Source organism: Schistocerca americana, chromosome 7, assembly GCF_021461395.2.
Source record: "Schistocerca americana isolate TAMUIC-IGC-003095 chromosome 7, iqSchAmer2.1, whole genome shotgun sequence".
Lineage (NCBI taxonomy): Eukaryota > Metazoa > Arthropoda > Insecta > Orthoptera > Acrididae > Schistocerca > Schistocerca americana.
Window position 1 is genome coordinate 460,072,202 of NC_060125.1, and position 19,876 is coordinate 460,092,077.

At 43.1% G+C, this 19,876-nt stretch overlaps 1 protein-coding gene across 1 annotated transcript in view; it reads left to right on the forward strand.

Moving 5' to 3' along the window:
* Positions 1 to 6,390, forward strand: part of LOC124623009 — a 164,271-nt gene extending 157,881 nt beyond the window's left edge. Inside the window, exon 3 of the mRNA XM_047148800.1 lies at positions 6,175 to 6,390. Within this exon, the coding sequence (XP_047004756.1) occupies positions 6,175 to 6,390 (216 nt within the window). The remainder of the gene's footprint in view (positions 1 to 6,174) is intronic.
* Positions 6,391 to 19,876: the final 13,486 nt, after the last annotated feature.

Consider the following 19,876-nt stretch of genomic DNA (forward strand, 5'->3'; position numbering starts at 1 on the left):
AACGACTTCGGGAAACAGGCAGCTTGTTAATGTGCTGCAGTAACAGACGAAGAACTGCAGGAAGTGAGGAGACGGAGGTGTTGGTTTTAGTTGCGGTACACCACGATCGTCATATCAGCTTACGAGCCGTTGCTGCAGTCGCTGGTGTCAGCCTCACATCTGTGTAGCGTATAGTACACGGCCACAGGTTTCAGCCGTACCGCCTGTCACTGACACAGGAGCTGCACGGGAACGATTTCCGTCCAAGAGTTACATTCTGTGAATATGCCATGCGTAATTTCACGCTGGAGTCTTTACAAGGTGTTATGTTCTCTGATGAGTTACCGTTCAGAAATTATGGTGCAGTGAATCGCCATAACGTGCACTACTGGCCCTCAGACAATCCTCGGTGGATACGACCTGTCTACCGTCAACGTAGGTGGTCTATTAATGTTGTTGTTGTTGTTGTTGTGGTCTTCAGTCCTGAGACTGGTTTGATGTAGCTCTCCATGCTACTCTATCCTGTGCAAGCTTCTTCATCTCCCAGTACCTACTGCAACCTACATCCTTTTGAATCTGCTTAGTGTATTCATCTCTTGGTCTCCCTCTACGATTTTTACCCTCCACGCTGCCCTCCAATGCTAAATTTGTGATCCCTTGATGCCTCAAAACATGTCCTACCAACCGATCCCTTCTTCTAGTCAAGTTGTGCCACAAACTTATCTTCTCCCTAATCCTATTCTGTACCTCCTCATTAGTTACGTGATCTACACACCTTATCTTCAGCATTCTTATGTAGCACAACATTTCAAAAGCTTCTATTCTCTTCTTGTCCATACTAGTTATCGTCCATGTTTCACTTCCATACATGGCTACACTCCATACAAATACTTTCAGAAACGACTTCCCGACACTTTAATCTATACTCGATGTTAACAAATTTCACTTCTTCAGAAACGATTTCCTTGCCATTGCCAGTCTACATTTTATATCCTCTCTACTACTCCCTAAATAGCAAAACTCCTTTACTACTTTAAGTTTCTCATTTCCTAACCTAATTCCCTTAGCATCACCCGATTTAATATGACTACATTCCATTATCCTCGTTTTGCTTTTGTTGATGTTCATCTTATATCCTCCTTTCAAGACACTGTCCATTCCGTTCAACTGCTCTTCCAAGTCCTTTGCTGTCTCTGACAGAATTACAATGTCATCGGCGAACCTCAAAGTTTTTACTTCTTCTCCATGAATTTTAATACCTATTCCGAATTTTTCTTTCGTTTCCTTTACTGCTTGCTCAATATACAGATTGAATAACATCGGGGAGAGGCTACAACCCTGTCTCACTCCTTTCCCAACCACTGATTCCCTTTCATGCCCCTCGACTCTTATAACTGCCATCTGGTTTCTGCACAAATTGTAAATAGCCTTTCGCTCCCTGTATTTTACCCCTGCCACCTTTAGAATGTGAAAGAGAGTATTCCAGTCAACATTGTCAAAAGCTTTCTCTAAGTCTACAAATGCTAGAAACGTAGGTTTGCCTTTTCATAATCTTTCTTCTAAGATAAGTCGTAAGGTCAGTATTGCCTCACGTGTTCCAACATTTCTACGGAATCCAAACTGATCTTCCCCGAGGTCCGCTTCTACCAGTTTTTCCATTCGTCTGTAAAGAATTCGCGTTAGTATTTTGCAGCTGTGACTTATTAAACTGATAGTTCGGTAATTTTCACATCTGTCAACACCTGCTTTCTTTGGGATTGGAATTATTATATTCTTCTTCAAGTCTGAGGGTATTTCACCTGTCTCATACATCTTGCTCACCAGATGGTAGAGTTTTGTCAGGACTGGCTCTCCCAAGGCCGTCAGTAGTTCTAATGGAATTTTGTCTACTCCCGGGGCCTTGTTTCGACTCAGGTCTTTCAGTGCTCTGTCAAACTCTTCACTCAGTATCGTATCTCCAATTTCATCTTCATCTACATCCTCTTCCATTTCCATAATATTGTCCTCAAGTACATCGCCCTTGTATAAACCCTCTATATACTCCTTCCACCTTTCTGCCTTCCCTTCTTTGCTTAGAACTGGGTTGCCATCTGAGCTCTTGATATTCGTACAAGTGGTTCTCTTCTTTCCAAAGGTCTCTTTAATTTTCCTGTAGGCGGTATCTATCTTACCCCTAGTGAGACAAGCCTCTAGATCCTTAAATTTGCCCTCCAGCCATCCCTGCTTAGCCATTTTGCACTTCCTGTCGATCTCATTTTTGAGACGTTTGTATTCCTTTTTGCCTGCTTCATTTACTACATTTTTATATTTTCTCCTTTCATCAATGAAATTCAATATTTCTTCTGTTACCCAAGGATTTCTATTAGCCCTCGTCTTTTTACCTACTTGATCGTCTGCTGCTTTCACTACTTCATCCCTCAGAGCTACCCATTCTTCTTCTACTGTATTTCTTTCCCCCATTCCTGTCAATTGTTCCCTTATGCTCTCCCTGAAACTCTCTACAACCTCTCGTTCTTTCAGTTTATCCAGGTCCCATCTCCTTAAATTCCCCCCTTTTTGCAGTTTTTTCAGTTTCAATCTGCAGTTCATAACCAAGAGATTGTGGTCAGAATCCATATCTGCCCCTGGAAATGTCTTACAATTTAAAACCTGGTTCCTAAATCTCTGTCTTACCATTATATAATCTGTCTGATACCTTTTAGTATCTCCAGGATTCTTCCAGGTATACAACCTTCTTTTATGATTCTTGAACCAAGTGTTAGCTATGATTAAGTTATGCTCTGCGCAAAATTCTACAAGGCGGCTTCCTCTTTCATTTCTTCCCCCCGATCCATATTCACCTACTATGTTTCCTTCACTCCCTTTCCCTACTGACGAATTCCAGTCTCCCATGACTATTAAATTTTCGTCTCCCTTCACTACCTGAATAATTTCTTTTATCTCGTCATACATTTCATCAATTTCTTCATCATCTGCAGAGCTAGTTGGCATATAAACTGGTTCTACTGTAGTAGGCATGGGCTTTGTGTCTATCTTGGCCACAATAATGCGTTCACTATGCTGTTTGTAGTAGCTAACCCGCACTCCTATTTTTTTATTCATTATTAAACTTGCTCCTGCATTACCTCTATTTGATTTTGTACTTATAACCCTGTAATCACCTGACCAAATGTCTTGTTCCTCCTGCCACCGAACTTCACTAATTCCCGCTACATCTAACTTTAACCTATTCACTTCCCTTTTAAAATTTTTTAACTTACCTGCCCGATTAAGGGATCTGACATTCCACGCTCCGATCCGTAGAACGCCAGTTTTCTTTCTCCTGATAACGACGTCCTCTTGAGTAGTCCCCGCCTGGAGATCCGAATGGGGGACTATTTTACCTCCGGAATATTATACCCAAGAGGACGCCATCATCATTTAATCATACAATAGCTGCATGTCTTCGGGAAAAATTACGGCTGTAGTTTCCCCTTGCTTTCTGCCGTTCGCAGTACCAGCACAGCAAGGCCGTTTTGGTTAATGCTACAAGGCCAGATCAGTCAATCATCCAGACTGTTGCCCCTGCAACTACTGAAAAGGCTGCTGCCCCTCTTCAGGAACCACATGTTTGTCTGGCCTCTCAACAGATACCCCTCCGTTGTGGTTGCACCTACGGTACGGCCATCTGTATCGCTGAGGCACGCAAGCCTCCCCACCAACGGCAAGGTCCATGGTTCATGGGGGGGTCTATTAATGTATGATGTGGAATCCTTTGGGATGAAATCATCGGTCCACACCACTTCTCAGGTACACTGACAGGCGAGTTGCATCGCGCGTGTATAGTCGACAGTTTAGATGGACTCCTTGAACATATGTGTCTACACACGAGAGTCCATATATGGATGCAGCACGATGGTCACACAGTCCATTCTGCGTGTGCTGCTTGGAAGAACTAAACAACAGGTTTGCAGGAAGGTAGTTGGGGCGCCACGGTCCTCACTCATGGCCCGCAAGGTCGCCCGATTTAACACAATTAGATTTATTTTTGTGGGGATATCTAAAAGATCGTGTTTATGTCACTGAGCCCACATCCCCAGATGATCGAAAACGGCGCATCGAGGACGCATGTTGCTCCACGATACCGGCGATGTTACATCTCGTCCGCAGATCCTTTCGAAGGCGCGTTGCATTGTGCATTCAGGAACATGGACACACATTTGAACATCTGATTTAGATCAACTTCCCACCGCCAGAACACCCATCACCCACAACAGAGCCATGTATTATATACATCGTGTGGCATCAGGCCCTGAAACTTTGAAGGGTTGTTGCTCCCAAACTAAAAGTGATAGGGATGTAATTTGAATTAATGTATACACAACTGGTGTTACTGATTCCAGTGCATGTTAGAAACAACTATTGTTCCATTTTTAAAAAAATATATATCTTTTTACTGTATCTCCTTGAATATCAACACAATAAACTATGTCCATAGCTCCGCAGACAGTGTAACGTTTCTTATGGTGACCTACCGCAATAAATATTTCCGTCGCCTATTACTTCGTAACTTACAGAGGCAAACACATTTAGTGAAACACCCTGTAAAGCGCACCGAAGATCCATCACGCGATCAGTACCCTCTGATGATGGCGGAACTATTGTTCGCCGAAATTTCGTGGACCTTCGACGACTGTTCCTCGATTCACCGCCAGGTGGCCCAATTGAAGGAAGGTAATGTTGACTTCGGTGCTTGTGTTGACGTGCGACTCATTGCTCTACAGTACTAGCATCAAGCACATCAGTACGTAGCATCAACACGTTAGTGTTCATCACGAACGTGGTTTTGCAGTCAGTGCAATGTTTACAGATGCGGAGTTGGCAGATGCCCATTTGATGAATGGATTAGCACGGGGCAATAGCCGTGGCGCGGTACGTTTGTATCGAGACAGATTTCCAGAACGAAGGTGTCCCGACAGGAAGACGTTCGAAGCAATTGATCGGCGTCTTAGGGAGCACGGAATATTCCAGCCTATGATTCGCGACTGGGGAAGACCTAGAACGACGAGGATACCTGCAATTGACGAGGCAATTCTTCGTGCAGTTGACGATAACCCTAACGTCAGCGTCAGAGAAGTCGCTGATGTACAAGCTAACGTTGACCACGTCCCAGTATGGAGAGTACTACGGGAGAACCAGTTGTTTCCGTACCATGTACAGCGTGTGCAGGCACTATCAGCAGCTGATTGGCCTCCACGGGTACACTTCTGCGAATGGTTCATCCAACAATGTGTCCATCTTCATTTCAGTCCAAATGTCCTCTTTACGGATGAGGCTTCATTCCAGCTTGATCAAATTGTAAATTTTCACAATCAACATTGTGCAATCACGTCATCAACACGGATTTTCTGTGAACGTTTGGGCAGGCATTGTTGGTGATATCTTGATTGGGCCCCATGTTCTTCTACCCACACTCAATGGAGCTCGTTATCATGATTTCATACGGGATACTCTACCTGTGCTGCTAGAACATGTGCCTTGACACGTACGACACAACATGTGGTTCATGCACGATGGAGCTCCTGCACATTTCAGTCGAAGTGTTCGTACGCTTCTCAACAACAGATTAGGTGACCGATGGATTGGTAGAGGCGGACCAATTCCATGGCCTCCGCGCTCTCCTGACCTCAACCCTATTGACTTTCATTTATGGGGGCATTTGAATGCTCTTGTCTACGCAACCCCGGTACCAAATGTAGAGACTCTTCGCGCTCGTATTGTGGACGGCTGTGATATACGCCATTCTCCAGGGCTGCATCAGCGCATCAGGGATTCCATGCGACGGAGGGTGGATACATGTATCCTCGCTAACGGAGGACATTTTGAACATGTCCTGTAACAAAGTGTTTGAAGTCATGCTGGTACGTTCTGTTGCTGTGTGTTTCCATTCCATGATTAATGTGATTTGAAGAGAAGTAATAAAATGAGCTCTAACATGGGAAGTAAGCGTTTCCGGACGCATGTCCACATAACATATTTTCTTTCTTTGTGTGTGAGGAATGTATCCTGAAAGTTTGGCCGTACCTTTTTGTAACACCCTGCAGTTGCCGATTCTCACGAGACGAGTATGTCGGTTGTACTGAAAGTCATTTTTGCTGTGCATTGGCAGGTGTGAGACGCGTGAGCACGGTTCGCTCACCCTTCGCTTGCCCGCAGGTGGGGTGGCTGAGGGCGGAGGACCAGACGGTCCTGGCGCTGCACGACAAGGTGGTGACGCACAACGCGCGCATCACCGTCTCGCACGACGGGGAGCGCACGTGGCGGCTGCACATCCGCCAGGTCAAGGAGACGGACCGCGGCTGCTACATGTGCCAGATCAACACCAGCGTCATGAAGAAGCAGCTCGGCTGCCTCGACGTCCTCGGTGAGTGAGTCGCCCTAGTGCTCACTAGTACGCGCCAATAGGGCGCCCGTCCTCAGCTCGTGGTCTCGTGGTAACGTTCTCGCTCCCCGAGCACGGGGTCCCGGGTTCGATTCCTGGCGCGGTCAGGGATTTTCACCTACCACGAGATAACTGGGTGTTTGTGTTGTTCTCATCATTTCATCATCATTCATGAAAGTGGAGCGTTTGGACTGAGCAAAGGTTGGGAATTTGCAATTTGTACGGGCGCTGATAACCGCGCAGTTGAGCGTCCCACAAACCAAACAACATCATCAATAGTGGCGCCCCTGTGTCACATTACCATTTTGTGGCACGTCTAACTGGTTGCAACCCACCTACAACTGTCAGTTTTACTTAGACTCGATATCTATATGCTGCGAAACGTGGCAATCAACTCTAGGTAAGGGAAACTGCGTGTGAGTACTAGAAGAAATCCCATAAATCACAAAATCTAAAAGCTATAAATTCAAGTAAATACCTAGGAATTACATTGTAAATGTTGTGGAGAAGGCAAACCAAAGAATCTGTTTTATTGGAGAACTGTTTCAAATGTTTCAAAAGGCTCTGAGCACTATGGGATCAAACTTCTGAGGTCCCCTAGAACTTAGAACTACTTAAACTTAACTAACCTAAGGACATCACACACATTTATGCCCGAGGCAGGATTCGAACCTGCGACCGGAGCGCTCACGCGGTTCCAGACTGTAGTGTCTAGAACCGCACGGCCAAACCGGCCGGCTATTGGAGAACTCTCTGAAGCTGTGACAGGTGGATAATTTGCGGAAAATGTCATAAAGAAACCAGAGTTCTTTAAGGTAATGAGTAACTCAAGGTAAGGGAGCGTACCGTCTGAATTGTGTTCAATGGTAAATTGGATGTTTTCCTGATAGGAATTCATTTGGATAACTTTGAATGTCGACAGCATCTTCGCACTACGTTTGATAAAGAGTCAATTATTTAGACCATGAGATGAGTCTCTTATAACACAGCCTTGGTCAGTCAGTATTACCACAGTCAGTATTACCACTGTGTCCAAACTTGCAGTGATTTGCTCTCATCCAATGGTTTTTTTTCCATATGAGTTCTGATACTTCAGACGTTCATTTTACAGTGTATAGATTCTAATTTTAGCCATTTGATGATCAGCCTTTTAAGAGGTTACGCAAATAATCTAACATGAATGTTGGGTCAGTGTGCATTCTCTCAAGCCTTATGAAGTGAAAAATTATGAACAGGAACCTATTCCTTTTCCTTGCTACTCTGCACTATGCAATAACAGCGTTTTTTAAACAGTTCTTGTATTCAATACAGGTCATCAGCTGAAGATGCTCCGATAGTAGGGTGAAAACAGTTGTGTTGCCTGATAAAGGAACATGTACAAAGCTCATGCAGCCTTCAAGAATTTTCATTCCTTTTCAAATGTGTTTGAAGGATTTCTTAACATTATTTTGCTGTATTTTAGGAATTTTTTGAGGTAACAATGTATAATCTGATCTGTGGTTGTTCTAACTACAAAACAGTCTTCTAAAGAGACTGCCTGCACTACTCTTGTCTGTTCTCTGCTAGGGTATTGCTGCGCTGTATGGGATCCTCACCAGCTAGGATTGACGGATGACATCGAAAAAGTCCAAAGAAGGGTAACGCGTTTGGTATTACCGCAAAATATGGGAGAGAGCGTCACGCTTATCGTATGCGTGTTGGGGTGGCGATTATTAAAATAAAGGCTATTTTCTTTTTTCTAAGAAAATTGACACATTGCCATTTGACTGTATTGTTGTTTATTTAATTACGATCCATTTTTCGGCCTTTTATGCGATTTTCAAGTCATTGAATTTATGTCATTAACATATATTGCAAGACATAAACTCAGTCACTTGAAAACGGCATACAAATCCGAAACTAGGTCATAATTTAATGAACAACAAAGGCTACTTTCGTTGCGGCGAGATGATTTCACGAGAATTATACGACTAGTTTCCCCTTCTGTACGAGAAAACATTTTACGGCCGCCAATTTGTAGAATGAGGAAAGATTAAACTAATAAAACAAGAGAAATCAGAGCACGAAATGTTTAAGTGTCTATTTTTTTCATGCTCTGTTCGTGAGTGGAATGGTAGAAGAGAAGTCTGAATAAACCTCTGTCAGGCACTTAAGTGTGAATTGCAGAGTAGTGATGTAGCTGTTGTAGATTTGTGGTATTGTTGTACGAAGTCCATCCGAAAAGTAAAGAATGTCTTGTCTGACGAGTCGCGCAATTCTCCCTCTCTTCCAGATGCCCTTTGTCGTGTCAAAGATCTTTCTAGTGTTTGGTCCCAGTATGGCGCTAATTGCCAGAAACAACGGTCGTTTACTGCTTATTCTGGAGATTTTAAAATGTGTGATGAAATTGAGGATCCTGCCTCGCGTAAATGCTGCTTCCGAATAAAAAAAGAAGAACTCTATCGAAATTTGTTAGACAGATAACAGGCATTAATGTAAGGGTGATAAAAGAAGCTATAGTGGGAAAAATTACGCACCGTGTTCAATGGCGAACGAAAGAATATTTATGATTAAAAGAAATTAAGCGACCTTCAGTTGTGACTGACGAACTCAAAGATTAAAGTACAAATTCTGCAGGACAGCCTTCACTACTGACAGGCTGAAGGTCTCCTTGCCTCAAGTATCTCTAACACTTATACACCAGATATTTAGTGGTGATTTGGCTCATAAAAGAGCGCCAGCTGGGTTCTCTGTCTTTTGAGAGAGGAAGACGAAAAACACCGAATATGAGCTGCTCTGAATTTCTCACCAGGTAAGACAAAAATGGCGAGAAGTTTTAGAATCACCTTGTTACTGGTAACCATCAGTTGGTTTCACACAAAATCCGCGAAACAATGTGTTCCTTAATGAATTCATACACGTTCGTAATCAAGACCAAAAACTCCACATAAAAAACCGGCAATAAAATGGCTACGGCCACAGTGTTTCACTATCGAAATGGCGTCCTACTCATCGACTTTGTGTCTAAAGCAGCTATCGTAACTGCAGCGAACTACTGTCAGACCCATCACCGACTACGATGCTCCCTTCAAAATGACCAACAGGGATTGTTGTCCAACAGCGTAGAGCTTCTTTACGGTAACACCTTCCCGCTTTCTAATGCGTAGGTCAATGATATTCTTCGGCAGTTTTTGAACACCTGCCTCATAGCATACTATCGATTGAAATGTTTCTTTTTTTGGTGGAAACCTCTATGGAAACAAGCAAATGACAGCGAATTAGAGGAAGACATAAATGACGAGTTCAACAACTGTACCAACTTTACCGCAACTGAGTACGCAGAAACCACAAAAATACACTCCTGGAAATTGAAATAAGAACACCGTGAATTCATTGTCCCTGGAAGGGGAAACTTTATTGACACATTCCTGGGGTCAGATACATCACATGATCACACTGACAGAACCACAGGCACATAGACACAGGCAACAGAGCATGCACAATGTCGGCACTAGTACAGTGTATATCCACCTTTCGCAGCAATGCAGGCTGCTATTCTCCCATGGAGACGATCGTAGAGATGCTGGATGTAGTCCTGTGGAACGGCTTGCCATGCCATTTCCACCTGGCGCCTCAGTTGGACCAGCGTTCGTGCTGGACGTGCAGACCGCGTGAGACGACGCTTCATCCAGTCCCAAACATGCTCAATGGGGGACAGATCCGGAGCTCTTGCTGGCCAGGGTAGTTGACTTACACCTTCTAGAGCACGTTGGGTGGCACGGGATACATGCGGACGTGTATTGTCCTGTTGGAACAGCAAGTTCCCTTGCCGGTCTAGGAATGGTAGAACGATGGGTTCGATGACGGTTTTGATGTACCGTGCACTATTCAGTGTCTCCTCGCCGGCCGCGGTGGCCGTGCGGTTCTAGGCGCTTCAGTCCGGAACCGCGAGACTGCTACGGTCGCAGGTTCGAATCCTGCCTCGGGCATGGATGTGTGTCATGTCCTTAGGTTAGTTAGGTTTAAGTAGTTCTAAGTTCTAGGGGACTGATGACCTTAGATGTTAAGTCCCATAGTGCTCAGAGCCATCAGTGTCTCCTCGACGATCACCAGTGGTGTACGGCCAGTGTAGGAGATCGCTCCCCACATCATGATGCCGGGTGTTGGGCCTGTGTGCCTCGGTCGTATGCAGTCCTGATTGTGGCGCTCACCTGCACGGCGCCAAACACGCATACGACCATCATTGGCACCAAGGCAGAAGCGACTCTCATCGCTGAAGACGACACGTCTCCATTCGTCCCTCCATTCACGCCTGTCGCGACACCACTGGAGGCGGGCTGCACGATGTTGGGGCGTGAGCGGAAGACGGCCTAACGGTGTGCGGGACCGTAGCCCAGCTTCATGGAGACGGTTGCGAATGGTCCTCGCCGATACCCCAGGAGCAACAGTGTCCCTAATTTGCTGGGAAGTGGCGGTGCGGTCCCCTACGGCACTGCGTAGGATCCTACGGTCTTGGCGTGCATCCGTGCGTCGCTGCGGTCCGGTCCCAGGTCGACGGGCACGTGCACCTACCGCCGACCACTAGCGACAACATCGATGTACTGTGGAGACCTCACGCCCCACGTGTTGAGCAATTCGGCGGTACGTCCACCCGGCCTCCCGCATGCCCACTATACGTCTTCGCTCAAAGTCCGTCAACTGCACATACGGTTCACGTCCACGCTGTCGCGGCATGCTACCAGTGTTAAAGACTGCGATGGAGCTCCGTATGCCACGGCAAACTGGCTGACACTGACGGCGGCGGTGCACAAATGCTGCGAAGCTAGCGCCATTCGACGGCCAACACCGCGGTTCCTGGTGTGTCCGCTGTGCCGTGCGTGTGATCATAGCTTGTACAGCCCTCTCGCAGTGTCCGGAGCAAGTATGGTGGGTCTGACACACCGGTGTCAATGTGTTCTTTTTTCCATTTCCAGGAGTGTATATGTGGAATGCTATAAAACTGAAGAATTTAGAACAGCGATAACGTGTAAATTTAGGTAATGTATCAAAAGTGGTATAATTACCTCACCAACAGAGGTCATCTGTATTCCTTTCGTTTTCGCTTGAACTCGAGCAAAACAGTCACCTATTCGATACTCTTTGTCCGAAGACTCTCTTGAGCTGGTCTAACTGGATGCTGCTAGGTATGAAAAGAACATCAATCCGCCACACAGCCATTGCGCATAATTGACCTATCATACTTCTCTGCAACTCTTCCGACTAACCCAAGCTATTACTGCTACTGCAGCTACCGGATTAGTTAGTACTACTTTACAAAAGTATGAGCAAGCAGGAGTTCGCTGACGTAAATCACAATGCCTCTTACAGACAACTGTGTAAATATGAGTGAAACCAATACTTTCAACCCACACTGTCTACAATGCTGCGCTAGTACGACTTCCCTATGCTGTCACAAGTACTTATTATATTAATACACAACTTACTCGCAACAGCACCTGAATGGCCGAATTTAACTTGAAGTATCACGCTCGTTTGACAGACTCGAATTAAAACAGAATGCTTCAAACATTACAGTACAAATTCTTGAAGTTAGTTATCGGCTTAATACGCCACACTGTCTTATGCCTTAAGGGCTCAACCACCTTAATTAAAAAAAAAAAAAAGGCCTCACGTTAAGTAAGTTCTACAATTTGGCAGAAGGCCCAAAATCTAACACTTGAAAAACAACAACCTTAATTAAAAGACAGCTGAAGGCCCATGATCTAAGAGTCAAGATAAAATTAAATATAAAAACACAAGGCACAAGGTTTTATCTTCAATTAGGCTGAAAGCCCCAAATAATCTAATACTTGACAAGCAAGGAACTTTAATTTAAAAACGGGTGAAGGCCCATGACTTAAAAGACAACTAAAATAATTTTTAGTAGGCAGAAGGACAAAGGCTATATCTTTAAACAATATATGAATCAGGCGAAAGCCCAAACAATCTAACACCTGACAAGCAAGAAACCTTTAATTGTGAAATGGCAGAAGGACCATGTCTCAAAACACAACTAAAATAATTTTTAGTAGGCAGAAGGCCCAAGGCTCTATCTATAAACAACATTTTAATCAGGCTGAAGGCCCAAATTATCTAACACTTGACAAGCAAGGAAGTTAAATTTTAACGCGGCTGAAGGCCCGTGATTTAAAATACCACTAAAACAATTAAACTTTAATTCAAAACATCGGCTATGAGCCATACAAATACACACTACAGAAAATAAGACAGGCAGTGCAGCTAACGGCGCTCAGAAGTTTCAGCGGTCGGTCAGCACTTGAAACACTAACGATCACTTAGGTGAGACAGGCAGTCGGCCCAACCATTCTCCATCCGACGACAACCCAACCAACAGACAGACAACGGACGCACCGACAAGGTAACTTGCACTCCACTCGACCAGCACACAACGGGGAGTTCAATGCCAAACGTAAAAGGCATGGACGCCTACAACCAAGCATATATTGAGCTGTGAAATTACACATTGTGCTGGACAGCGACAACACGGTAAGGAAAGGACACTGCCTAAATTTCCGTCAACGTCCAGGGCAGGTATCCGGAACGTTAACGGCCAGAAGGTAGAAAATTCCGATGGTGCACTTCAATTGCAAGTAACCAAATACAGTTAGACTGCACTGGAAGGTGGCTGAACCTTCGCAAACTCGAACACTGACGTTGTTGCTCGTGGGAACGTCCCAACAGCCAACAACAAGAACCAAACGGAACAATGTGAACAGTCTTGACTTACTGGTGAATTAAATCCAAACTCAACTTTCGTGAACAGGGTCGGTGAGCCACGGACCTCGTAGCAATAGGAACAGCCCCACACACTTCGATACTGTATAGAAACCACCAGCGGGCCCGGCCTAACTACGCCCCGCAGAGATTTCCTCGCTGCTCCACGCCAACCGACCGACTGCTCGCACACCAGCACGGAGACAGCATTAAAATAACTGAGCAGACACCATCACAAACTACACACAATTACACAAACGCTAGGACGGAAAACGCAATCAATGCTAAAAGCAGTGACCGAGCAATGACACGGCCGAACCATGAGACACACCGCCAACCCATAAGCGACGGGCGAGCAAACACACGTCGTCCGAAAAGACTGTAATCTAGATTACTAAGAATTTAACTGATTGCTATGAGAAATGGCTATTTGGGCTATTACCTCAGTGATGTCTGATACAGTTGTTACGCAAAAAGCAAGAGAACCTAAATGTTCTCCTGACATGTGTTGGCCGCTCAGTGTTGCTGAGACATTCAGATCGAACGCAATAGTAAAATGTTGATTATTGTAAACACCGGTCACGTATTTATGTGAGAAGCCTAATTAGAGTTACGTTACCGTGCTAAAGACAGGGCCGTGCATGGCAGAAGCACGTGTGTATGAAATCTGACACCATGGTGGCTGTCACATTAATGTAATTGGCCGAGCGGTTGTAGGCGCTTCAGTCCGAAACCAAGCAGCTGCTACGGTCGCAGGTTGGAATCCAGCCTCGGGCATGGATGTGTGTGATGTCCTTAGGTTATTTAGGTTTAAGTAGTTCTAAGTCTAGGGGACTGATGACTTCAGATGTTAAGTCCCATAGTGCTTAGAGCCATTTCAACAATTACTGAAATCTTTCGTTGTATTTCAAACTAATTCCCGTCTTCAATCTGGTTTTTTTTAAAACAAAACAAAGATCACTTTAACCTCTGCAGGTTATCACAGTCCAGAATGTTGGCCCAGTTATGATTTTAGTGTACGATAATAAATTCAAACTGGGTGATACATTCCTGTTACTGTCCATACATTGATATACTGTACAATAATGTCAATTATTTACTTAAGCGAATGCTAACAGTGCTCTCCAGTCTTTCTTCACTTTAATTTAACAGCCTATCGAAATTCTATTTTCCCTCTATGTACAACAAGGGATGCGGCTGAATGACAATCGCTGAACTGTGGATATAATTCACCTGGAAATGCGCTGTAGTGGAGGAAGTTCTTTGCAGCCATCTCAATGCTGCTGTTCTCGGAAAATGGCAGACCCGTAGTAAAAGGCAGTTGCTAGATCGTCGATTAGAAAAATGAATTACTAAATTTCAAATATGTCTCCATGAATGCTCCAGCGTTTTTAACTGTTTTGGAGCAGAAAGCGGAAATGGACTATGACGGGTTATAACTTTTGGGCATAGATTTGTAGTTTTAACAATGATGACTGCGGAGTTACGTATATTGAAGTGACAGATCGTTTGTTTATCAGGTTCTCCTACCCAGCATTTTCTGCAGTGATATTAAAATGCATCTTCTCTCTTGTAATTCTTCTTTGGTCTTCCCCACTTGTGCTCTCCTCTTCTATGTCGATTTTCGGAACAAAATCTTCTTCTCGAAACATCAGTGAATTAATGCAAAATACTGAAGCATTCGTTTTCCAGAGGGTTCTGAGTTCCACTCGTCTCTCCTTGTAAAATACAGCACGGTTCGTCTGAATAACTTGTCTCTGAATTCTTTCAACCTATTCCGCCTTCCAACGTGACTAGAACTATTATTATTGTCATAAAACAACTGAGTTTTCACAGAGATAATCCGCCCTCGCACCTGACCATCAAAATGTCTTGGAATGCCTGCGTAAATAGATCGTTTATGAACTGCCACGTCTGCGATTACAGTTTTTTAAATTCATAGAAATACGTTTCCTTCTGGGCCAAAGCTTAAAAAAAACGCAGAGGTTACATATAATGATACTGAAAAGAAACAAATATTACAATTCAAACAGCATTTTCTGTACGAACCTTCCTGTCAGATTAAAACTGGGTGCCGGACCGAGACCTGAACACGGGGCACAACGAAAGAGTACATTAATGTGACAGCAAACACATTATTTTTAGATTTTCTACATATGTGCTATTGTCTTTCACTGAAATGCGTCTAGCACGGTAAATTAGCTTTGGTTAGTCTTTCCACTTATGTACGTGACTGGTATTTACACTAGTCAACATTTTTCTTTTGCGTTCGATATGTATATCTTAAGCAACACCAAGCAGCTGATATATGCCAGAAAAAAAACATTTAGGTTCATTTACTCTTTGTGTAACAAACGCATTAAACATAACAGAGATAATAGTCCATATATCCATTTAAAATTGCAAACAATTAACTTCTCAATAATCAACATTACAATAGACCTTCCTGTGTACGTGTGTCTACGTACGTATATATTTGTATCTCAAGTTTTGTAGACCAAGTTTGAGAATGTGTTGCGCGTTTCTAGAGGAAAACTAGGCACAAGATGGTTTCTGTGACATATTTATTCAGATTTGAGAATTATGTGTTAACCCCAAACTGCCAAAGGAGTATGGTACTTGAATTTGGTCGTGTAGGTGTTGTTGCGACTACATTGTGCATTAAGGTAACAAATACTTGTGACAGAGTACATAACCCTTGCTATCGGAGCACTATAGACAGTGTGTGTTACGAGTATTGGGTTCAGTCATACGTACCAGTTACGGTAAGAGGTATTGTGGTTTATGTCAGCGAATTCACACTTGATTACAGTTTTGTAGAGTTGTCCTAATTAATCAGGTAGTTGTTGTAAAAGTGACAGCTTCGGTTAGTGGGAAGAGCCACGGATAGGTGTGGTAGGTCAGTTTTACATAACGACCGTGTGGCGGACTGATGTTTTCGACCCAACAGCATCCGCTTAGACAATTTTAAGACAGAGAGTATCAATTGCCTGACTGTTTACTAGAGTTCAGGCGAAACTGAAAGGAATTGAGGTGGCTTCTATTGACGAGACAGCATTATACAAGTGTAGGAAACAGCGGTAGAAACAGAACTGGAGTTTCAAACAGTAGCCACAAATGTTACAGAACGCGCAGTTCAGTCGAGAGATGCAAATACTAAGCTAGTGCTTAAACAAATACTCAGTAAATCAGAGAAACTAGACAAAACAAGAAAACGTTGAAACAGAGTTGACAATGAAATGATGGTGAGGGGAGACAAGAAAAAGCCTGGAACGAGGAGTCGTTGAAAGGACGGTTGCAAGGTAGACGAAGCCAAGATTAAATCTTGAAATGCTGTAGTACATAAAACTGAACGAGGTCCTCGGCAGATTAAGGAAGAGAAACGAGACAGACAAAAATGTACGATAGACGTACGAAGGAAGAAATAATACCGGAAAGTGACGTTAAATGTTCTACAAAGGCGTAAAAATCTCAAAATGAAATTTGTAACTTATTTAGCACTACCTAATTAGTTAGCCACGCATAATTCATTTCTACATCATCTTGACATTATTAACAACCGGAATTTTATTGTATAGTACTATATCTACATCTACATCCATACTCCGCAAACCATCTGAAGGTGTGTGGCGGAGGGTACTATATGTACCCACGTCACGTCTTCTTTGCAACGGTGAAATATTTAACTACAAATGGTTAAAATCCTGTTGTAATGGTCATTCTGTTACTAAGATGAGGGACGACTAACAAAATATATGACTATTCTACATCACAACCAAACTCCAAGAAATTTTCTTGTAGCGTTATATTAAACATCTGTACACATACCACGGCGTCTAGTTGAATCTGGAGGGAGAAGTTTAGAATAGAATGTTTCAGAGTTCTCCGAGCGACGCAGTGCAGTCATGAGTGAGGTTCCTTGCAGAACTGCATAATTAATACTCCTCGCGTTAAATTATGTAACACCTGGAGTACCTCACTACCTATATATGTAACTGCCACAGCGGTCCTAGAAATGTGTGTTCACTTCAGTGAGAAGTTTGCAGCTCTCTCGCTAACATTTTGTATTCATTACAGCTTTATTATATACTACTTCCAACGGTTTGCCACCATAAACTTTCGCAGAGCAAATTTTGTTTGCAGTGAGTGACCTTGCTGTCGAATGAACGAAATGGATTGATTTGTTCTTGGCGAGAACTTACTGACAATTGCATCTCACTAACTCATTTCCAGCGTTTTCTAGGTTGTCTGAAGCGTGTTAAGAGAGATACAAGACATTTCAGGATTGTGTTAACGTTCTAATTCATATTGTTGGTTCATTAGTGACTCATTTTGTAATGACGCGATAGAGTTCGCTCGCAGAGTCCAGATATTTAGCTGAGCATAGAATGCACTACTTAAAAAATGTCATTGCTCCATTATTTATTTGTCGTTGAAGTGGTCAATAAAAAAATTCTTATTATTCCTACCATTACGCTGATTTGCAGTTATACGCCAGAATCACTGCCGAGACATCATGCATTTAGGCCCAACCTCGTGGAGAGGAGGTGTAAATTTACGTATGTAAACAGTATCTTTTTTGTTTATTTTCGTGTGACCAACCAGGATCACGTGACGATCTCAATTCCTCTGGCTTCCTTGTTTCTTTCTGTTTTTCCAGTACTCCATCTTCATGTTGTCTTTTCCTATATTCTGTCCATGTTGTTCCCAGTTTCTATTTCTTCTGCATTCTGTCGATTTCTCCATTCAGAAACATAGGAATATATGTTTCATAGGCCTGTTCGCATTCGTTCAGTAGAGGTGTCCCAAAAAGGTTAATCTTCTTTTATTCATTACTTCTGTTGTTTTCTCTATATTTTGTAGATTTCCTCATTGCTTCCCATTTCTTAGCCACATTAGGTTCTATTGTCATTATTGTTATTATTATTACTATTATTGTTATTTCATTTGCCGGTCTTCCTTACAGAATACCTATAACGGCCCATAACAATTTATTGTTCCCTGTACGCTTCCTAATTATAAGTATTGGACAGCAAACGCATACAGCAAATTGAATCTGATTACACTAAACATAACAGTGAAACGAGAGCAGATTACTACACAGAGTGAAAATTTCATTCTGCGTCTAAGCCATATCTCCGCAATAACCTTTCCTCTAGGAGCGCTTATTTTCTAAGTTTTGCAGGAGAGCTTTTGTAAAGCATGGAATGTAGGAGATGAGGTACTGGCGGAAATAAAGCTTTGAGGACGGGTCGTGAGTCGGACTTGGGTAACTCAGTTGGCAATGACTATAGACTGCATCTTCGGCAAAGGGAAGTGGAGCTTTATTACTGGTGGTACCCGCAAAACAATCACAACCCGCTCCACGTCAGTTAGGGATTGCCAGGCACAGTGTAATGTACCGCGCTGTATCACATCGAAAACAGGATAACCTGAACTGGAATCAGCGCGGAAAGAAATCGATTGGCTGATTCAAGGAACGCTTCATTTTCTGATGCATTAGCAAGCCACCATGAGTCTGTTGTAAATATTTTAGACGTCTTTATTGGCAGAAGGAAACGCTAGCTGCAGCGGACAAGAAAACACCAGTTGAATCCTTTCTTGAAGAGAGATTCTCTTGGCTGAAGTAGCGCGAGCAATATACACAACTATTTTAGTTTAGACTTTGAATCATATTTTTATTTTCTGCGTTACAGAATTTTAATTTTTACACATTTACTTATTATAATCATACAGTTAAAAATAAATAAATATGTAAAGAAACGAATCAAATGTAGATCCGTGGAGCCTATCGCCTTGGGAGACTTTTTGGAAATCTTTAGGAGCAACGCCTGAAGGGAGATAGTTCATTTCTTTTTGTTAAGGTAGTGTTAAAGCATCGGTGAAAAGTAGGTGTACATTTGATTTTCGTTTCTTTTACTTTTGAAGGTTATACCTGGTTAGATAAGCAAACAGTTCCATGACCCCTTGAAAAGGAAAAAATGGAGTTGATAGAGCACTGGCCCGCAAAAGGCAAAGGTCCCGAGTTTTAATCTGCCAGGAGGTTTCTTATCAGCGCACACTCGCCTGCAGAGTCAAAATTTCATTCTAGATAACTTTACTGTTCTCCATTTCGTAGTCACAGCGTAAATTTCTTATGGTCTGTGTAAATCAGTTCAGTCGAATGCCGGGATATTCTGTCAACTTTGAAACTGATAATTCCCTCAGAATTCCGGTGCAACTGAGGTTTGGCTCCGTCTATACTGATCACTAGCATTAACTCACGTTTTCTTTTTATGTTGATGACACCAACTCCATTTTTTCGTCAATAGTATTAATAACCTCGCCTTACGTAACTTCATTTTTCGGAAACATTATCTCCTAATCGTTTTCTTTATCTAAACAAACTACACGCGCGGAAGTGATCTCCAGTGTATTTTGGAACTTTATTACACGAGAAACTATGAGCACAATTGTAATGTTTTCGTACCAAACAAAATTCTTATAGAAAACACAGTAACTGTGCCCAAATGAAGCTTATGCAGTCAATGGTCTGTGGAAGAAGCGAAGCTAATATAATAACAGAAGGGGCGACATTTGCTATTCAAAAACCAGGAAGGCTATTAATCATTTTGTATTGAAAGAGAAAGCGTTTGTATTTCCGAACAACTCTCCTGGGCCAGTACGTATTCCGCCCCCGGTTACTTCCGTTGCGTCCCTCCCTCTGCAGTAAAAACACGGCCG